A 21,259-nucleotide genomic window follows, 5' to 3' on the forward strand; every position below is an offset into this window, starting at 1 on the left:
GGGCTGCTCACACAGAGGGGAGGTTCAATCCCCCGGTATAGTGATTAAAGAAAAAAAGAGAAGGAGGATGTGTGGAGCGCTCAAAAACATTTTTTGCCAAATTAATTGTATTAAAAATTAATAAATAAATTTGATCAATTGGGTATAACAAAATATAAATTCATTTAATTATCACAACCGATAAAGATAATAATAATAAAAAGCATAATAAAAACAATTAATGCACATAAAAGTATTACATATAGCATAGTTATATTGCACTTATGAGAGATCTTCTAGGGCATACAGTAAAACACTTGTTGGTAATAACTGGGTAATGGATACTTAAGTGAGTCCCGCTTGTTCCAAGGTGTCGCTCTCCTCTTGTTGAGGGTTTGTAGTCCCCACGTAGGAAGGTGATATGGGGGAGGGAGGGTGGATGGGTGGGTGAGAGGGGTCCGGATTCAGCTGGTACTTGTGGGTGTCCAATTTGTTCCTGCTGGAGACCTTGATCTTTAATTCCACTGGTGGGCAAGATGGAAATACCTCACTTCACGGAAAAGGCTCCAGAAATTAGCAGGTGGTGGGTTACCCGTTTTTGTACATCCAGTTTGGGGGTGCCGGCAGTAATATTGGTGGGTCCGTGGGGGGACAAGAGGAGTAGCTGGTTCAAGGTGAGTAGTAGAGGGGTATCCAGAGTCCAAACAAGGGTTAAACCAGACGCGTTTCGTTGTACTGGGACAACTTTCTCAAAGGTAAGTACAACGAAACTATGATCTTTCTGCATGCAGGAAAGATCATAGGCCATCGTTAATGATTCGCGGGTACGCGCATCGTTAACGATGCATGGAACGATTTGATTGATTGGTCGTTCCAATCGATCGGAAACGCCCACATTGGGCTTCAAATTGTTCCATGTGTACCCAGCTTTAGACAATACCATCAGTAACACCATGGAAATATACACCACCAGCCATATGGCAGGAGCACATGTTTGATCTGAGTATGGCCTCCAAAGTGAACAACTGAATAGGGATAACCGTTGACATGGGAAGATAAACTGATTCGGGGAGGGGCCAGTGATGTCTGGAGGTGGAACCAGAGTCTCTACTTCGACTCCACTGCTCCCATGTGCAGTGCAAACAGCTCCAACCTGGGAATAATCAGTGCCACAGTGGAAAAGCATCAGCTCTGGGCTTGACCTGGTTTGGAATTGTGTACAGCTTATGATGCAATTCCCTTCTTGGGCATCCCCTATGTTGACCATTGTATACAGATATGTGTGTGATTTCAGAGAGGATCAGCCTTCCACTAAAAAGACATTAAACATAGAAACATAGAATTTGACGGCAGATAAGAACCACTTGGCCCAGCTAGTCTGCCCCTTTTTTAAACATGTTACCTCAAACCATATTAAATTAACTTTCATTCTGCTAACCTCACTAAAGATAGATTCATTTTCTATCCTGCTGTCGGAATCTTTTACACGATTGCTTGTATTAGATCCTTGGGCTTCAGATCCTTAAACCATGACACAGCTTTATTACAGTGACAAATGACAATTGTCCTTCATTCTACATAAGAGCCTTGAATACAAACATTTATTTAACTGTTTATATAATACAGCTCGGTAACACACAGTCTATGAAATACATTTTTAATAATATAGACTTTAGCTGCTCTTTAAACACCTTCATTGGTGTAATTATATATATAGACTTAGTAAATGTGGGTCCAGTTGGTTATTTAAACGTTTGGTTCAATCCATCGTACAATTCCCTTCTTCCTCTCTGAATTGGCTGTAACGAAAATCACAACAAAACAAACAATAATTAATGTCAGCTGTATGTTATACATGATTCGTTATAATTACTGGTCTAGTTGTCATCAATCGTGGCTATAAATTCTGGGCCACAACTAAAAGGTTAGAAGCATAAATTATCGGGATAAGGGTATAAGGTCGACTGAAGGTCAACAACTGAAATAGGTCGACATGGGTAAGTTCGACAGGGTCGGAAGATCGATGCGAGGGGACGCAGTATACTTAGACAGTGTCCATGTTGACTATTTCGACATTTGGGACAAAAAATGATAATCAAAACTCATGTCGACATTTTGACTGTCGACCTTCCCATTATCCACCTAATGCTTTTGTCAACCTTCCAACACTGTCGACCTTACCCATGTTGACCTATTTCAGGTGTCGACCTTCAGTGGTTGAACTAAATTGGGTCATCCCAATGACCCATACCCAAATCACCAGTGTAATTGGCAAAACCTGTGGCACCGTAATCTTAGCTGCCCACCATAAAGCTCCTATCTTCTCTCATTCTCATTTATGTAAAAAAATATATATATTTTTTAATATGACCAATGTCATGTCCATATTTGCCTATTCACGTAGAATGGCCGTGTGTTGCGCTCCGACCCGCCCAGAAAAATGGGTAAATGTTCCGGAACCTGCCGCCACCTGCCTGCCTGCAACCGCTCCACTTTCAAGCGCTGACACAATTTGTGCTGAATCACATTATTGTGTTGCCACCCTTTTTCACAGTGCCAGTAATTACATTAGAGGGGGATTACCATTGTACAGTATGTCCCTAATGACCCAACAAGAGAAGCAGACAGCACCCTAACAACAGCAGCAATCCTGTGCAGCTCTCTGGTTATTTTTTTGGTGAACGTTTATTTTGATAAACAATTAAAATGTTCCAACAATGAGACAATGAGCCTTATTAACAGTCAGGATGAAATGCAATTTTGGGGGGTCTCAAGTTGCTACGGTTGATGTGTATAAAGTAAATATTTTTTTTATTTTTTATAAAAACCGGTGTCCTTGTATTCTTTATCTTAAATTTGTTGGAGTATTTCTGATAATAGATTAATATTTTTCAGGGAATTGTATTGTCGGATTCTCCAACCTTGTATTGAGTGATTTTTAATAAAAATAAAATCTATTATCAGAAATACTCCAACAAATTTAAGACAAAGAATACAAGGACACCGTTTTTTATTAAAAATTTAATTGTTTTATTTACTTTATACACATCATTGAGATATTTCACATACTTGACAGTTTTTAATAATACTCAATAAAATTTTTGAAATTTTAACACAAATTAATAAACATAATTTTTTCACTTCCCTCTGTGCGCCAATAAAAAAGACATTCTTTTCTGTCCTCCCTATTTTGTATCCTTCTCATCGCTGACCACACTACCCTGCCAGCAGTGCAGTCTGCAGTGCCCTCGAGGGGGAGGGGGGCAGCTACTTTTTACCCGGGCCCAGGTCTGATGGAGGAGCCAGGGTCCTGGCCCCATCCCCCACTGCAGAGAGCTGGGCAGCGGGAGTAGAGATGACAGGCTGCCACAGCACAGCCTCTCTCCCCAGCTCAGCACATGCTGCTCAGTGTCGCGTGCTGAGCGGAAGAGAGAGACACCTGCTGCAGCAGCAGCCTGTCCACTCTCTCTCCCTGCGCGGGTGTCCCTGGAGGTCGGCTGCCCGCACATGGCCTGCACTCCTCGCAATTTTTTTAAAATTTTTACAGGGGTGTGGCCTCCCATTTGCCACGGCCCTCCTTTTGGCCACACACCTTTTACCCGGGGCCTGGCGGTGTTTTCAGCGGCCCTGTCGGTCTGTAGCCAATAGGCTACAATGGGCTACCGCCATCTCAGAATGTCGGTACCCCTGGGACATGATGTAATGCTGCCCGATATTTTTATTTGGCTGTGAGCAGTGCAGGAGGGATCAGATTCCCACTGGGGTCCCTCCTAGATACATTTGGGGATACTTCATATTTGCGACTAACCCCCGCAAAATGGGTGTTTTCGGGCAATTAGACACAATTATTATATGATAACTTGGCCCCATAGCTGCCTGAAGGGACCTGACCCTGGTGTAAGGGTTAGGGTGGTAGTGATGACTGTAAATTGGTTAAAGGTAAAAAAAACCTCCCATTTAATCAAATGCATGAAACTGTAGGAGCAGCGATTAAACAGACACTTTTCATGGCAAGGAACCCTCATTTCCATATATACATAAATTATAATTAAGGCTCAGATGGGTGTAGGAGAAGCCTGCATTTATATTTGCAGATGAGACTGACTGAAAATGGGTCACAAAGATGCGACTTTAAAAAAAATACCAATTGCACTCGCGCTACCTTCTCACCAAATAAGGTCAAATGTGTCCATAAAACTCCCTAGGTCAGTAGTAGCCAACCCTAGCCCTCGAGAGCTACCAACAGTTCACATTTTCCAGACAACCTAGCTGCTGCACAGCTGCACTCATTAATCACGGACACATTTTAAAAGATACACAGATGGAGCTAATTAGCTCTCTTGTGATTCTGTGAGGAGACCTGCAAAACATGCACTGTTGGTAGCTCTCGAGGACTAGGGTTGGCTACCCCAGCCCTAGGTCATGGCGGCTGTTTGACATACGGTATGTTTGGACGTCACTTAATATGTTACATTATGTTATTGTACAGATATAGCCTCGCTCTCTTACTGGCTTTGTAACAGAACACCCTCAGAAAACTATTATTACCTCATAATCGGGATTAGGAACAGGTGGCGGAACTTCTTTTTTGCCTGTTGAAGAAAAAAAAGATGGTTGAAAGCGGCAAGGCATCAGTTGTGGATGTGCCTATCCCATCTTCTCAGAAATGACATTAGCCAGGATTAGTCATGTAAGCTTAAGCGCTTGTGCAGTATATCTCATGTTTTCCCAGCTAGCATGTCCCCTTGTCTTTATAGATTAGACTTTATGCGTGCTAGGCCTTTTCCCCATGCTACCTTTTTTTTTATGTCCTCCGTTTCCAAATCCCACTTCTCTGGAGCGTCCAGATCGTCTCCTGCAGCCATAGTAGATGATGAAAGACACACCAATTGTGACCAGGCAGTCAACAATAAGGACAATGGCCACCATAGTAAAAGAGACGTCTGTGCAGGTTTCACACACTGTAGGATACAGCAGAAGGGAACTCAACTGAGGTTACACAAAAAGGGTTAATTTCTTCAGTGATAATCAGTTACAAGGAATAAGGGCCCCACTACGGGTCGTGATAACTAGGCCCCACTACCGGCAGTGATAACTAGGCACAACTACCGGCAGTAATAACTAGGCCCCACTACCGGCAATGATATCTAGACCCCACTACTGGCAGTGATAACTAGGCCTAACTACCAGCAGTGATAACTAGACCCCACTACCGGTAGTGATAACTAGGCCCCACGACCGGCAAAGATAACTAGGCCCCACTACCGGCAGTGATAACTAGGCCCTACTACTGGCAGTGATAACTAGGGCCCACTACCGGCAGTGATAACTAGTCCCCACTACCGGCAATGATAACTAGGCCCCACTGCCGGCAATGATAACTAGGCCCCACTGTCGGCAATGATAACTAGGCCCCACTACCGGCAGTGATAACTAGTCCCCACTACCGGCAATGATAACTAGGCCCCACTACCGGCAATGATAACTAGGCCCCACTACCGGCAGTGATAACTAGGCCCCACTACCGGCAATGATAACTGGGCCCCACTACTGGCAGTGATAACTAGGCCCCACTACAGGCAATGATAACTGGACCCCACTACCGGCAGTGATAACTAGACCCCACTACCGGCAGTGATAGCTAGGCCCCACTACCGGCAGTGATAACTAGGCCCAACTACTGGCAGTGATAACTAGGCCCCACTACAGGCAATGATAACTAGACCCCACTACTGGCCGTGATAACTAGACCCCACTTCCGGCAGTGATAGCTAGGCCCCACTACCGGCAGTGATAACTAGGCCCAACTACTGGCAGTGATATCTAGGCCCCACTACCCGCAGTGATAACTAGGCCCAACTACCAGCAGTGATAACTAGACCCCACTACCGGTAGTGATAACTAGGCCCCACTACCGGCAAAGATAACTAGGCCCCACTACCGGCAGTGATAACTAGGCCCTACTACTGGCAGTGATAACTAGTCCCCACTACCGGCAAAGATAACTAGGCCCCACTACCGGCAGTGATAACTGGGCCCAACTACCGGCAGTGATAACTAGGCCCCTCTACCGGAAATGATAACTAGACCCCACTACCGGCAGTAATAACTGGGCCCAACTACTGGCAGTGATAACTGGGCCCAACTACTGGCAGTAATAACTGGGCCCAACTACTGGCAGTGATAACTGGGCCCAACTACTGGCAGTAATAACTGGGCCCAACTACTGGCAGTGATAACTGGGCCCAACTACCGGCAGTGATAACTAGGCCCCTCTACCGGAAATGATAACTAGACCCCACTACTGGCAGTGATAACTGGGCCCAACTACTGGCAGTGATAACTGGGCCCAACTACAGGCAATGATAACTAGACCCCACTACCGGCAGTGATAACTAGGCCCCACTACCGGCAGTGATAACTAGGCCCAACTACCGGCAGTGATAACTAGGCCCCACTACCGGCAGTGATAACTAGTCCCCACTACCGGCAATGATAACTAGGCCCCACTACCGGCAATGATAACTAGGCCCCACTACCGGCAGTGATAACTAGGCCCTACTACTGGCAGTGATAACTGGGCCCAACTACTGGCAGTGATAACTGGGCCCAACTACTGGCAGTGATAACTAGGCCCCACTACAGGCAATGATAACTAGACCCCACTACTGGCCGTGATAACTAGTCCCCACTTCCGGCAGTGATAGCTAGGCCCCACTACCGGCAGTGATAACTAGGCCCAACTACTGGCAGTGATAACTAGGCCCCACTACCCGCAGTGATAACTAGGCCCCACTACCGGCAGTGATAACTAGGCCCCACTACCGGCAGTGATAACTAGTCCCCACTACCGGCAATGATAACTAGGCCCCACTACCGGCAATAATAACTAGGCCCCACTACCGGCAATGATAACTAGGCCCCACTACCGGCAGTGATAACTAGGCCCCACTACAGGCAATGATAACTAGACCCCACTACTGGCCGTGATAACTAGACCCCACTACTGGCCGTGATAACTAGACCCCACTTCCGGCAGTGATAGCTAGGCCCCACTACCGGCAGTGATAACTAGGCCCAACTACTGGCAGTGATATCTAGGCCCCACTACCCGCAGTGATAACTAGGCCCCACTACCGGCAATGATAACTAGGCCCAACTACCAGCAGTGATAACTAGACCCCACTACCGGTAGTGATAACTAGGCCCCACTACCGGCAGAGATAACTAGGCCCCACTACCGGCAGTGATAACTAGGCCCTACTACTGGCAGTGATAACTAGTCCCCACTACCGGCAAAGATAACTAGGCCCCACTACCGGCAATGATAACTAGGCCCCACTACCGGCAGTGATAACTGGGCCCAACTACCGGCAGTGATAACTAGGCCCCTCTACCGGAAATGATAACTAGACCCCACTACCGGCAGTAATAACTGGGCCCAACTACTGGCAGTGATAACTGGGCCCAACTACTGGCAGTGATAACTGGGCCCAACTACTGGCAGTGATAACTAGTCCCCACTACCGGCAATGATAACTAGGCCCCACTACCGGCAGTGATAACTGGGCCCAACTACCGGCAGTGATAACTAGGCCCCTCTACCGGAAATGATAACTAGGCCCCACTACCGGTAGTGATAACTAGGCCCCACTACCGGCAAAGATAACTAGGCCCCACTACCGGCAGTGATAACTAGGCCCTACTACTGGCAGTGATAACTAGTCCCCACTACCGGCAATGATAACTAGGCCCCACTACCGGCAATGATAACTAGGCCCCACTACCGGCAGTGATAACTGGGCCCAACTACCGGCAGTGATAACTAGGCCCCTCTACCGGAAATGATAACTAGACCCCACTACCGGCAGTAATAACTAGGCCCTACTACTGGCAGTGATAACTGGGCCCAACTACTGGCAGTGATAACTAGGCCCCTCTACCGGAAATGATAACTAGACCCCACTACCGGCAATGATAACTCGGCCCCACTACCGGCAGTGATAACTAGGCCCCTTTCACTAGGAATAATGGGGCCAATTAATTTGATACATTTGCTGCTAAAACTGTTCACATTCTCCATAAGTTTCCATAAACTTCCCACAGGGTCATTTTCCCTTCACAAATAATAGGATCTGCTCCCTGGTCTGTTGGGAAATGATCCATTCACTTATATAAACATCATACTATTTTTTTTATTTAATCTTTGTTTTAATTTGTTTTATTTTTAATATAAATAAAAAAGGTATTTCTTTACTACTATTATAATTTATGTTTTGTTTTGGGGAGTCGGGTGGGGTGGCGGGTGGGGGGTTGGTGGTTAACAATTAGCCATTTGAGGGGTACTGTAAATAGATTATAGAGCTTCTGTACTTATGAAGCCTAAAACCAAAAACATGATATTACATGAGGGTTACAGGCACACCACTGATTTAGTAGCAACTTTTTTGATCCGGACACAAAGGTGTCGGCAAAGTTAGGCGGGGGGATGGTTTAGAGAGGCAGTGGTAGGCGAGAAACAGGCTGAAGGGGGAGATGGGCTGTATGGGGTGAGACAGGTTCGGGGGCAGTTGCGCTGTGGAGGTGAGACCAAGTACGGGCGGGGAGAGGGTGTCGCACTGCGGAGGGATACCACCGATAGCCTGGCAAAATGCGTAGTACGGTTTACTTGTGGAACTAAGGATTATCTGTGATGTACCTGTATTAGGCATCTGATTCCTGAAAACACCATTTCATTCAAGATTTTAAGCAGTAGAAATCAGAGGTGTACTGGAAATCTGTGATCTTGCGGAATGGAGGTCCTTTCTACAGTAAGTATGATTAAAATATTGGTTGTTCTGACTTTTTGCAGTAGACTCTACAGATGCTTTGAGAAATTTAATTGAAATAAGTTCTAGTAACAGGGCTGTTGAGAGTGGCACGAGGTGGGACCCATTACTAGGGATGGCCATCGATGATTTGAAATCATCGATGGTTTATGGCCGATGTCGAATACTTTTGCCATCGATGGGGGAGAACCAGATGGTTTCCCTCCATCGATGGAACAGCAAATCAATGTTTAGCTGTTTTTTTTTTTAAGTGCCGGGACACGGAGCATAGCTCCGCCCCCTGACACCCGCAAAGCCCCGCCCCCGTGTTTTTATTGGCCCACAGGCCAATCAATCAAACACAATGGATGACCATCGATATGTAAAAATATCAATGGTCATCCATTACATAGTTTAGCACTATCGATGGCCTGTTGTAGAATTGCCATTGATGGCAACCATCGATGGCAATAGCAACGATGGCCATCCCTACCAATTACTAGATTGGAGGCATGGTCAAATGCGGAGTCATGGCCACACTGCATAGAATTCTCTCTTGGCGAGATGTACTAAGCCAGTTGTAGCCAACCCTAGCCCTCGAGAGCTACCAAAAGGTCACATTTTCCAGACAACCTAGCTGCTGCACAGCTGCACTCATTAATCACTGACACATTTTTAAAGATACACAGATGGAGCTAATTAGCTCCACGTGATTCTGTGAGGAGACCTGCAAAACATGCACTTTTGGAAGCTCTCGAGGACTAGGGTTGGCTACCCCAGTACTAAGCCTTGAAAAGTGATAAAATAGGGAATGATAAACCAACAACCAATGAGCTCCTCATATTTCAAACACAGCCTGTGACATGGCAGGTAGGAGCTGATTGGCTGGTGGTTTATCACTCTCCATTTTGTCACTTTTCAAGCTTAGTACATCTTGCCCAGAAACACCAAACAGTGACTTTTGCTCCACCTCTCAAGATGACTTGGGCCCCCAGATAAGCCCAGGCACATATAATCTGTATCTACCCCACCCCTGACTAGTATTAGCTGTATGCATTGATAAAAAGTATTCAGCCTAATATTGGGGCAGATGTATCAACCAGCGTTAAGTGCAAAAAGGCACTTAACGTCGGTTAACTGGGGGGGGATTACGTTTATCCTAATGTAATACTAGCGCACCTAACGTGCGCTAGTGACAGCCCGCCGAGTTACGCTCGGCGGGGCTCTCCCAGCAATCCCCCCCAGGGATTAACGGCCGGGGCGATGTATTAACAGCCTTCAAGGCGTTAATTCGCCCCGGCCGCTTAGCCAGCTCAGGGCTAGCGTTGTCCTATCCCCCACTATGGGGACAACGCTAGCCCTGCATCTGGCTTGGGCTGCGCTGGAGATCTCGCGGTTTTAGCGAGATCTCGCACATGCCCAGAAAGCCGGCCGGGAAGGGGGGGGGACGGCGAGTGCTCATGTGCGGGGCGGCGAGGGAGATGATAAGGAGAGCCGTTCATGCTGGGGATAACGGCTCTCCTTATCAGCTGGGATGGGGTTAATACATCTGCCTATAACGTTTGCCTGCTTCTCCACGTTATGCTGGCGAAGCGGGACTCGTTATTTGCCAAACGTTATAGGCAGATTAATACATCTGCCCCATTGTGAGTTAAAGGACTCTTACTCAATTATATAAATGGCAGACTAATAGGTTCTCTTGCTGCTCCTTACCATAGGCATGCAGGTAGAAGTATGTATTATTACAGCTATATAATCCATTATTTGATGAAGAATAAGAATTCAGGGCATGTTCTTCTTGCAGTTCACTTATCGCTAGATCTCCTTTTTTCAGAGTTGTCTTTCCTTCTTTAGGACAGGTGATCACGACTGATAGTCCGGAGATATGAACCTTGTATTTGTAATCCTGATATGACTGTACTATAACACAAGGAGAAGGGGAGAGTGGTCATAAAGGCAGAGAGAAGAGAGGTACATATCACAGAGTGGGAAGGGCATTTAGCAAGATTACCCTAATCAATTTTGAGTGCGACATTTGTACATCTGTGTGTGATTAAGGGGGTGATTCTTTACTGATCGGAAGGGGGTGGCTTCGGCCCAGATCCAATGGTTGGGGGTTACCAGCACACTCGCCGGCCCCTCATTGCAGGGAGGGACGGCCGGGCAGGCCGATGGCTGCCGGAGGCGGGCAGCTGATGTCACAGGACGTCAGCACCCGCCCCCTCTTCGGTGGACACCGAAGGAAATCAAAGTAATTTCAGACTGATTTTATTTCCGAAGGCAGGAGAAATCATTCAATGGTCGGCGACAAGTGGAGGGGATGTGTTAGCGAAGTGTTAACTACGGAGGGTTACTATGCTGACGTAACCCCACAGAAGCCTATGGGCTCCTCTACTCAGCGCTGCTGTGTGAGGGATCCGGCACGGATCCTCACACCATGCCCCACAGCTGCCAGTGTCTCTGCGCATTCACAGAGGGACTTCCAGGTAAGAAACCCTGAAGTCCAGGCAGCGGTGGGGATCGCAAAGGGCAGCTCTAATTGGGAGAGCTGCCTTTTGCGGTGCTCATAGCATATGTCAGTACATCGTGATGATGGGCAGCGAGATGTACCGCCAGTGCTTGGTACATCTTGCGTACTGTATATAAGTGCACCTTATTGACAAATTAATAGGAAATGGAAAAGAAACTCTGAGATTGGGAGAAATTCATCATGGAAGACTTACCTGTCTCTGCAGATAACAGATCTGGAAAAAAAAAAAGACAAAAGACGTAAAATTTCTAACTACATTCAATGACGCAATAACAGCTGAAAGGACCTGGAGATGTGAACGGCAATACTGTGATTGTGTCATTCTATGAATAAAGCATTTCTCAAAATCTTGAACTAAGGCCTAAGTACATAAGGTAATAGACTGTGAGTGTGCAAATAACAAGTCACCTACCACTCATACGCCCACAGACAGAGTGTGAAAGCGCTCATGAACGGATCAGGCCTTCCATTAAATTGGAGTTTATAGGAGGCAATGGGACGCGCCATGTTAACACAGGGATCTTATGCATCATGTTGGAAAGTCATGAGAGTGTCATGGGCATGTAGGCCACATGAAGTGCATGTAGACATTTTGCATCTGGCGCGGAGTCCGTGTAAGTAGGCGCATGAACACAGAAGGATCAAGCGGTATGTAAAACATTTCTATTTATTTATGTCCAGAATAATTTTGAGTTTTTTCTGACATCTGTTTATATCAGTGTTTTTCAACTACTGTGCCGTGGCACACTAGTGTGCCTTGAGCTGTTCTCAAGTGTACCCCCAGATCTAGAGATGCCCAAACCAGTTTACAACCACCACCAGTTCAACTGTTATTTACTGGTCTCTTCTTTTCATGTAAAGGGCCAATGTATTTTATTTTTGTTACCTGTGAGGACCAGTGTGATTGTTTTTTATATGGGGCCAATAAGTTTTTTTTTTTCCTGTGGGGTCAGTATGTTTTGTCCTGTGGGGATCTCATGGTGTGCCTTCACAATTTTGAAATCTTATTTAGTGTGGCACAAGGTAAAAAGGTTGAAAAGCACTGGTCTATATACTCATGTGTTAGCATTGGATCAGTCAAGTATATTTGTATCAAAATGTACTAATAACATTGCCATTCTTATACAAGCAGATATATATATATGAAAGGGAATGGTTCAGGTGGGAAAAAAATACCAAGCTACAACTCTGAAATGTCTCTCCTGTTATTAAGAGACACACAAGAAAACTCAAGAACAAAGGGAAGATCAGAGTGCGCTCAAATCGTACCACCTAGCATTCATAAACATAAAAGATGATCAAACAATCATCGATTTTCAGTGGTGAGTTTGTGAAGTTCAGCAATAAGACGAAGACTTCGTTCAAACAGGTATTTTCTTTATTAAAAGAAGCCCAACGCGTTTCGTCAACACAACTTCATCAGGGGCCATGCAAAGTAGAGATTCAGATATAAGGATTTACAATCAAGGGGTATTCTTTATACCAAACCTATGTGTTGGAGTTCACTAACGGGTGGTGAGGACAGACTCACTGAGGTGAGGCTAACTTCACTCCGAACGAGTGAATAAAGGCCGTACTAATAAGGTTCACGCTTAAATGTAGAACCACCCTATTGAGAAGCCGCTTTGGATATGAATTCCAGCAGAATGTTGGAGTAACCCATAAATACAAGATATATGCTCATGTGCAGAACTACACCATTCAGTGGTTTCAAAGATTTTCTAACCCAGCGATACAAGCAGGGGGAAGATCACCCACAATCAAGATCAGACAGCTCTCTCCTTGAAGGTAGAAATATATTTGTTTGTAATAAATATTTTGATTTAACATTATTTATGCAGATATTTGAATTGTTCCTCCTGGAAAGGCCCTAGCACCCCTACATGTGTGTTTTAATATCACTGACCTTTTTTTAAAGTTACAATACAAAATTTAAGTAAGTAAACTCTGAAATACTGTCATTTACATGCCCAAAAAGCCAACATCCGCCAGGGAAACATTCATTAAAAAGGGCAGATGAGTTCAAACTAATTTTATCATTTATTTTACTCCTCTTCTTATTTTGCAAAAAATTGGTTATGGATGATGCTCTGTGACCCCACAAATGAGATTAATTAATAGGCGCTAATGCTAAAAAATTATATATGTACAAGTTATAATACCACGATGATGCAAAATAGTTAATAATATTTGGATTATTGCAGTGATTCCCAATAGGTTTTTTTTCCGTATCATGGCTCCCTAGAGTATCAGAACATTTTTGATGGAACCCCGAGGTCAAAAGTTTCTTATTGAGTACTTTAGAAAAAATATTAAATTAAGTAAATTGTGTATATATGTCATCCTTAGGGTTAGTTATGTGATAAGGGACAGAATTTGCATCTGTTTGTCCACATATTTTATGACTGGAAGTCACAAGCACTAGTTTTGCCTATTACAGTGGCCATAGATAATTTTAATAAATATAAATCATACTGTACTTTATGTATTGCTGATAGTTAATATTATGTCACTAATATAGGCCTTTTAAGTTTATGAGTCATTGGACCATCATCATAGTGTCCGTGAGTCTCTGAAAAACTGCCATCTGCTGGCAGAGATTGAAACTACATCTCTTTCTCACACATGCACAAACACAGAAGGTAGCAGACTAGCTTTCGAAGCTTTTGCTTCGAGCAGGCTTACTAGTATTGAAATATTTGTCTGATCAATATTCTGTAACAAAATCCTTTATCATACACATTTGTAAATGTTCCTGTTCTAAAATGATATTTTGTTCTGAAATGACTGGATCCCAACTGTTATTTTTGTTTATTTAAATTAGTGTTTAAGTATCTGTTGATTAATTAGAAACAGTTCTAGTTAACCTTTCATTATCGCGGGATTGTGCAAAGTAGTCCAGAGTTTTTTTTTTATTCTATGCAAAAGAAAAATATATTTCTTATAGAAGCTGCGGATGTTAAATTCAGTTTTATAACTTCTAATGAGATGGTATATTAAATATTACTATGCTATATATGCGTATTATCCTGGCAGTAAGAAAACTACAAACTACATTTGTATATACAAATACAGCACTCACTACAACAAACTAACTCACCTTAACATTTAAATAATCAATTAAATAGATAATGGGGTTTTAGTTCATGAATTGATCAATGCATTTAAGCATGCCCATCGCCAAGGGACCCCATTTCACACACATATATATATATATATATATATCACAAAAGATGCCACTAAACTGATCGCCTGTCTTACACATTTAAATTGGGTCTATTACATGTACACATCTGTGTCTATGACATATATAAATATTGACAACGTAGTTATGTATTCTAGACCTCGACAAGTCACTCCATGTTATATACTCAATGTTATATACTCACCAAAAAGCTGCCCAGCCACCAGAAAAGACAGCAGGATCTGTGGCTTCATTGTCTACAAGCAAAAATGTTGTCCTAACAAAACTTTTTTTTCCAACCTATAGTAATAATTTCTTTGGTCCTATATCTTCTGTACAAGTCGCTGTTAATTTCTCATCATTTTCTACTTTCTGTTTGATCAACTGAATCTGTTTGATGTGTCTGCCTCCTTGTCTCCTACTTTCCTTTCTAACTTTTCTCTTTCTCTCTCACCCCCCCAGCCCCCTCTCGATCTGTCGCTGCATAAGTTACATTGCCAGGGGGTGTCACCTGCTTTTCACAACAGCGACAAAGTTCTCACAAGTGCGCAGAAGTAAACCACACAGTTCCAACCACATTTTCCGATCTCATTTTTGAAAATAGGTCTTTCCGATCAGAAAGAAACATGAACGCTGCATAAACAACTTCAATAATGCTTTAAGGGATTTTTGCCTTTACTTGTTCAATTATCTCACTATGGGGCCTAGTTAGCAACACCCCTCGGTAATGTTGTTTTCTGTTACTATCACAAAAATCTTCTTTGCTATAAAAAAAAACCTGTCACGGCTCAATTAAGGGTCCGATAGGCCTGGGGGAAATGATCCCGTGCTTATTGTCAAGGGTACAGCTGTTTGTGGACACCGACGAGGCTAGAGTACAGGCAGTGGCATGACTATTAATTGGGCAGCCCCCTCAAGTAAAATAAAGCTCACCGCCCCGTAAAATAAAGCCGCCACCCTCCTACTCCAACCCCCAACCCTGCCTTACCCCGCTGTTTACCCCTCTGCTCACGGCACCGCCGGGACCCGCAGATCTAGTTGTCTGTGGTCCCGGCTCTCCTCCTGGCTGGTTCCTGCTAATGAAAATGATCCTCACAAAATGGCTGCCCCTAACAGCAGACCATTTTTGAGGATGCTAGAGGAGGCCGCCTCCTCCTCTAGCGTCCTCAAAAAGTGTTTGCTGTAAGGGGGCGGACATTTTGTGTGGGCTATTTTTGATTAACAGGAGCCTGCCAGGAGGAGAGTCGGGCCGCAGACAAGTAGATCTGTGGGTCCTGGTGGCGGCAAGCAGAGGAGTAAGGTTGGTCCCGAGCCCTGGCAGCAGTGCAGCGCATCGATAGCCCCACAGGCCCCCATCGCCCACACTTACTCACTTACTTACTGCGGGGTCAACGGGGCTATTGTTACACCACTGAGTACAGGGCCCTGACTAAAGACAACAAAGATAAATGTAGTAGGTTTAATAACAGGTTTATTCATACAACAAATCAGTAATAAACATACTGTAGGTGGAACAGTCAATTAGACCACTTTAATAATGCAATAACAATACACTTGGGAGGATTCAGGCCAGACACCAAGTGCTCTTTAACAATGGTGGTGTCTGAGAGAATGCAGGTCAGCCACTTCATACATAAAGAGTACCTTGTATAATGCAGCGAAGACTGAAACTGTTATGCAGAGAAGGACACCATGATTGACCGATGAGCAGCGCTGGAGAAACCAGGACACCGGGATTGACGATGAGCAAAGCTGGAGACACCAGGACACCGTGATTGACCGATGAGCAGAGCTGGAGACACCAGGACACCGGGATTGACCGATGAGCAGAGCTGGAGACACCAGGACACCGGGATTGACCGATGAGCAGAGCTGTAGACAGCAAGACACCAGGATTGACCGATGAGCAGAGTTGGAGACACCAGGACACCGGGATGGACCAAAGAGCAGAGCTGGAGTCAACAGGACACCAGGATTGACCGATGAGAAGAGCTGGAGACAGCAGGACACCGGCATTGACCTATGAGCAGAACTGGAGATAGCAGGACACCGGGATTGACCTATGAGCAGAGCTAGAGATAGCAGGACACCGGGATTTACCAATGAGCAGAGCTGGAGATAGCAGGACACCGGGATTAATCGAAGAGCAACTCAGAATAGCCAGGGAAGCCAAATGGTGCAAAATACCAGGGCTGAACCAGACCTGGTTACACCGGAATGATCCATTCATTAGCAGCAGGACAGCTACTCCGGATAGCCAGGGAAGCCAGGCAGTGCTACAGCTGGAATAAGGAGTCTTTGGTAACCAGGAGCAGGTTTAGCAGACTGCTAGCTGGGTTGGTACAACAAAGCACTGGCAATTCCATAGTGCTTGGAAACTGAATCTAGCACTATAGAATCGCCAGTGCTTTGTTGGCAATTAGATGATTGGCCATGGTGATTGGTTAACAGTGGAGTGGGTTTGGAATGGATTGGATCCAAAGCAGTCAGCTGTTCCAAACTAACATGACTGCGCCCAGTGTTAGTAATGAAGGGAAACACCAGAGTGTGCAAACATGAGGATGCTGTAATGAGACACTGGAGACACAGAAAAAGATGACATGCGCCACCACGCCCGGCGCAGATAGGTGAGAGCCCTGTTTTGTGACAACTATTATAAGATGCAGAGAAGCTGTAAGCATTGTTGTGTGGGTGTGGCAAGTAATATGTGGGTGTGGCCAGTGACATGCAGGTGTGGCCAGTGTCACATGGGCGTGTTTACCCCTACTATCAGCCGGTGTTTACATAAAAGTAGAACATTTTTATAATTTGGTGAGGAAAACAGATAAACATCTAAATACTTACAGATTTTGACAGTCAGTGTGGCCAGGTGGGCATCACCATGCTGATTTATGTGGCTACATTACCACAATAGTTTTACTGAAGACAGCCTACAGATTACTCTCTTTGCCCGCTTGTCCAAACCTGGAAGTAAAGTGATAGTGTTGGCATCCTATCAGAGCCAGTATCGCTGCCTACCTATCAGAGCCCATATCCCTGCCATCCTATCAGAACCAGTATCTCTGCCATCCTATCAGATCCTGTATCCCTGCCATCCTATCAGAGCCTGTATCCCTTCCATCTTATCAGAGCCCGTATCCTTGCAAAAAAAATTGATACATTGCCCTGATGAATATGAATTGATACCAAATGAAACTTATTAGCAGAGGCTGAAAGGTGGAGCCACAATGTCTAGAGCAAATGTATGCCAAATATCAGTTTTACACCCCCTCCCACCATGGACAGCAGCATGACCCACCTGGAAGCTCTCCTGGAGGGATAAAAGTAAAAATAAGTTAGCCAGTAAGTGATGAGTCACTATAAAATCACCCTGTAAATTGATTAATTTGTTTTGTTTCCAAGGACTAATACAGACAGACAGACAGAGGGCGCTGCTGCACCTGGAATAAACACTGGTCCTCTCCAGAGGTTCCTAACTCCAGTCCTCAAATACCTTCAGCAGGTCATGTTTTGTAGACATCTTTAATTGTGCACAAGTGAGCTAATTTATTTTTCTGGGTCAGTAAAGGTGTCCATACACTTAAGCAAGGTATCGCATGACTCCCTTGCAGCAGAATCGCATGCAATATTTTGTATGCAATCCTTTTGCATAGGATATAACACATGCACGGGCTGCAGGATCCGCCAAATCCTTAGTGCAGCTGGTACTTGTTTCCTAGCACGGCCACCCCGATTTGCATCGGGGTGGTCGTGTCGGAAAAATTGCGTCGGTCGCATCGCATGCGACCAAATCGCATGCGATGCGACCGACGCGATCGACCCGATTTGTACATTGAATCAAATGTGAATAGGGTCCCTGGGACCCTATTTTACATTGGATTCAATGTAAAATATTCCCGAGACCCCCAATTTTACACCCTCAATGCCACCCCACGATTGACGCCAACCCGAAGCGTGGCGAGCGCAGCGAGCCCGCGAGGGGCGGCGGTGCGCGTCCTCTGACCTTTTTATACCCCTACTATCCACGTCGGCGTGGAGTTGAGAATATAAAGTGTGGCGAGCGCGAGCCACCGAGCCCGAAGCGTGGCGAGCGGACGCGTATAACTTCACATGTATACGCGTCCCCTCGCGGGGCTCGCCACACTTTATATTCTCAACTCCACGCCGACGTGGATAGTAGGGGTATGAAAAGGTCGGAGGACGCGGGCTCGCTGCGCTCGCCACGCTTCGGGTTGGCGTCAATCGTGGAGTGACGACGGGGCCATATACAATGTGAAATGGGTCATATTGGCCCATTTCACATTGTTTCCTATGTGAGATGGACTTAATCAAGTCCAACTCATCTTGTGCCATTATAATGGCACAAGACCGACGCGATGCTCCCGATTTCAATGTTATAAATATTTTAACATTGAAGCCTATGGCAAAATCGTGGGCATCGCGTCGGTCGCTTTGGGGGGCCATGTTAATGCACGCGACCGACGCGATGCCCCCGATTTTGCCTTTGCCGGCAAAATGGACCTGATTTCAATGGAAATCGGGTCCATCGCGGGCATCGTGTACCTTAACTTTAAGGTACACGATGCCCGCTATTGTGGTGGTTCTAGGAAACAAGTACCGTGCAGCTCATGCGCTCTTCATCTCCGATACGTTGCACAATGGACTGAGCATCGGGTCAGAATAGAAGGTTAGGCACATGCGATCCATCACACTAATGTATGGGCACCTTATGGTTTTCTTGGCAGAAATCTTTGGTAAACTATATAATTCATGCAAGTCCGACCTCCGATTTGGACCCTCCTCCCGTCGGCAGGGAACAGGGGTCACATGCGATACATTACAAATGAAAAGACCGCATGTATACCTTCCTACCTTCCCGAGTGGATCGCTTGGGATCGGATGGCCATACACTGCTGAGATACATCGCAGTAGTGTATGGCCAGCTTAAGGAGGTCATTCAGTACATCCTCATCTTTGCACCACCACTTACACTAAGGAATCATTGATCATTCGCCACGCTTCAGGCTTGGTGGCTTGCGCCGATCCGCTTTACTAAAGGTAATAGATGGTGGCGTGGACACAGGAGGGTAGCATGGACTCAGTTTCCTCGCCGGAACTCCTTATGTAGTGTGGGACAATGGGAAATATAGCGGCTAACGCAACTGGCGTAGCGGTGGCCGCAAAGATGAGGAAGCAATGGTCATTCCGATCAGCAAACTAAACCATACATTCGCACGGGGGTTCGATACTTGCATAGTCTCCGTGGCACTTGCAAAGAGGGGGCACCTGGCTTCCGGGGGACAGTGGCTGACATAACCAGACGTCAGCTGCCCGCCCAGTTCTCGGAGCAGAACTCCGCAGATCTAAATCAGCAGAGACTGACTTAGATTTGCGAGCACTATAAAAATCATTTGATGGTTGGCAACCATAGAATGATTTTGGCCCGCACGCTAGCCTGCGAATGGATGTTTATGCAAAACATCCATTTGCAGTGCAGCAGGGGCGGGCATTCACACACCCGACAGGTGGCGTTACAAGGCTCGCTAAGCGGCAAACTAACGCTGCTTAGCAAGCCTATGAGAATGACCTCCTAAGTGTATGGGGCCTTAAAGTGATCAAATTAGTGATCCCATAGGTACCATGCGAGGGGATGTATGAGAACACATGCCCTTGCATATGGGAGAGAAATCATTCAATGGTCTCCGACAGGGGGTCTGCACATGGGCAAATATGCGCATGCACTGACCCCCCCCCCCCCCCCACCACCATCGGAACAGGGCTGAATTCTGCCATGTGATCAGAGATATACCCTGTGTTCCCCTATAAATACATTATAAGCAGCACAGTTGGGGTAATGGTTAGCATCACTGCCTCACAGTACTGAGTTCTGGGGTTGTATTCTGACCATGGCCCTGTGTGGAGTTTGTATATTCTCCCCATAATTGCCTGGGTTTCCTCTGAGTACTCTAGAGAGCGATGGTGTGTGTGTGAGAAAAAAGTGCTGCAGAATGCGCGCACTATATAAATAAGATAATAAATAATTATTAATAAATATTAGCAAGCTTAACAGTCGTGACCCCAGATTGAATACCCCCCTTGTGTGTACTGCACCCATAGTATACTATCAGAAGGTACGTGTGTGATTGTTCGGCCTCCATGCAGCGTTATACAAGCTGCGCATTAAAAAAAATAAAATAAAAAGTGTTGCTCTTTTTTATTGTTTGTTTGCACACCAATCCACCATACCAGGGGCGGATTGGGAATTAAAACCAGCCCGGGAAATATCTTGAGGCAGCCTTAATGGGGGGGGGGGGGGGGGGGGGGGGGGTTGTTGCGCGCCTGACGCGCGCCCAGTTTTTGGGGGCGTGGTCTATCAATATGGGGGTGTGGCCTATTTCAACGAGGTCACACCCAATTTTTGCCGCTGTGAGGGCATGGCTAGTGGCTCTCTGAGCTGCTGGCTATGTCCCCAGCCCCTCAGGCTGCAGAATAGGCGCATGCGTACAGTGTTTATTCTGCAGCCTGTAGGGCTGGGGAGACAGAGACAGGGGGGGGGGGGGGTTTGACAGGGGGTCTCCCAGCACAGTAGAGTGGCAGGGTGGAAGAGGATGCAGGGAGGGAGGGGGGGGGGGATGGAGGGTGGCGTAGAATGCTGGGAGGGGAGATGCAGAATGGCTGAGAACGAAGGGAGTGAGGACTTACACAGGTTGGCACAGGACGCAGAGTGTGAGGGGGGCATGGTGGCACAGGATGAAGGGT

The 21,259-nt window shown here is 45.8% G+C and overlaps 1 protein-coding gene across 2 annotated transcripts; it reads right to left on the reverse strand.

The window, feature by feature from the left end:
* Positions 1-1,439: 1,439 nt before the first annotated feature.
* On the reverse strand, positions 1,440-14,953 carry CD3E (CD3 epsilon subunit of T-cell receptor complex). Of its 2 annotated transcripts, none has more exons than XM_083163134.1 (6): positions 14,706-14,953; positions 11,510-11,530; positions 10,500-10,706; positions 4,776-4,940; positions 4,528-4,571; positions 1,440-1,778 (listed from the first exon to the last, which is right to left on the reverse strand). In XM_083163134.1, exons 1-6 carry the CDS (start codon positions 14,752-14,754, stop codon positions 1,722-1,724), a joined length of 543 nt encoding a protein of 180 aa, XP_083019260.1. In that variant the 5' UTR covers positions 14,755-14,953; the 3' UTR covers positions 1,440-1,721. The 2 variants fall into 2 exon arrangements, with proteins under 2 accessions (XP_083019260.1, XP_083019259.1); XM_083163133.1 differs by having other exon boundaries at positions 1,442-1,778; positions 4,528-4,574; positions 14,706-14,952.
* Positions 14,954-21,259: the final 6,306 nt, after the last annotated feature.

The sequence above is a fragment of the Crinia signifera genome, chromosome 19, assembly GCF_055691185.1.
Source record: "Crinia signifera chromosome 19, ASM5569118v1, whole genome shotgun sequence".
In the NCBI taxonomy this organism is placed as follows: domain Eukaryota; kingdom Metazoa; phylum Chordata; class Amphibia; order Anura; family Myobatrachidae; genus Crinia; species Crinia signifera.

Bases quoted from the DNA above. Each gene is read 5' to 3' on its own strand.
- CD3E (XM_083163133.1), bottom strand. From the start codon at position 14,754: ATGAAGCCACAGATCCTGCTGTCTTTTCTGGTGGCTGGGCAGCTTTTT. The intron at 10,707-11,509 runs GTAAGTCTTCCA...CTTGTGTTATAG, and splicing joins TCTGTTATCTGCAGAGACAG to TACAGTCATATCAGGATTAC. The intron at 4,941-10,499 runs GTAAGGAGCAGC...TGTATCCTACAG, and splicing joins CTTCTACCTGCATGCCTATG to TGTGTGAAACCTGCACAGAC.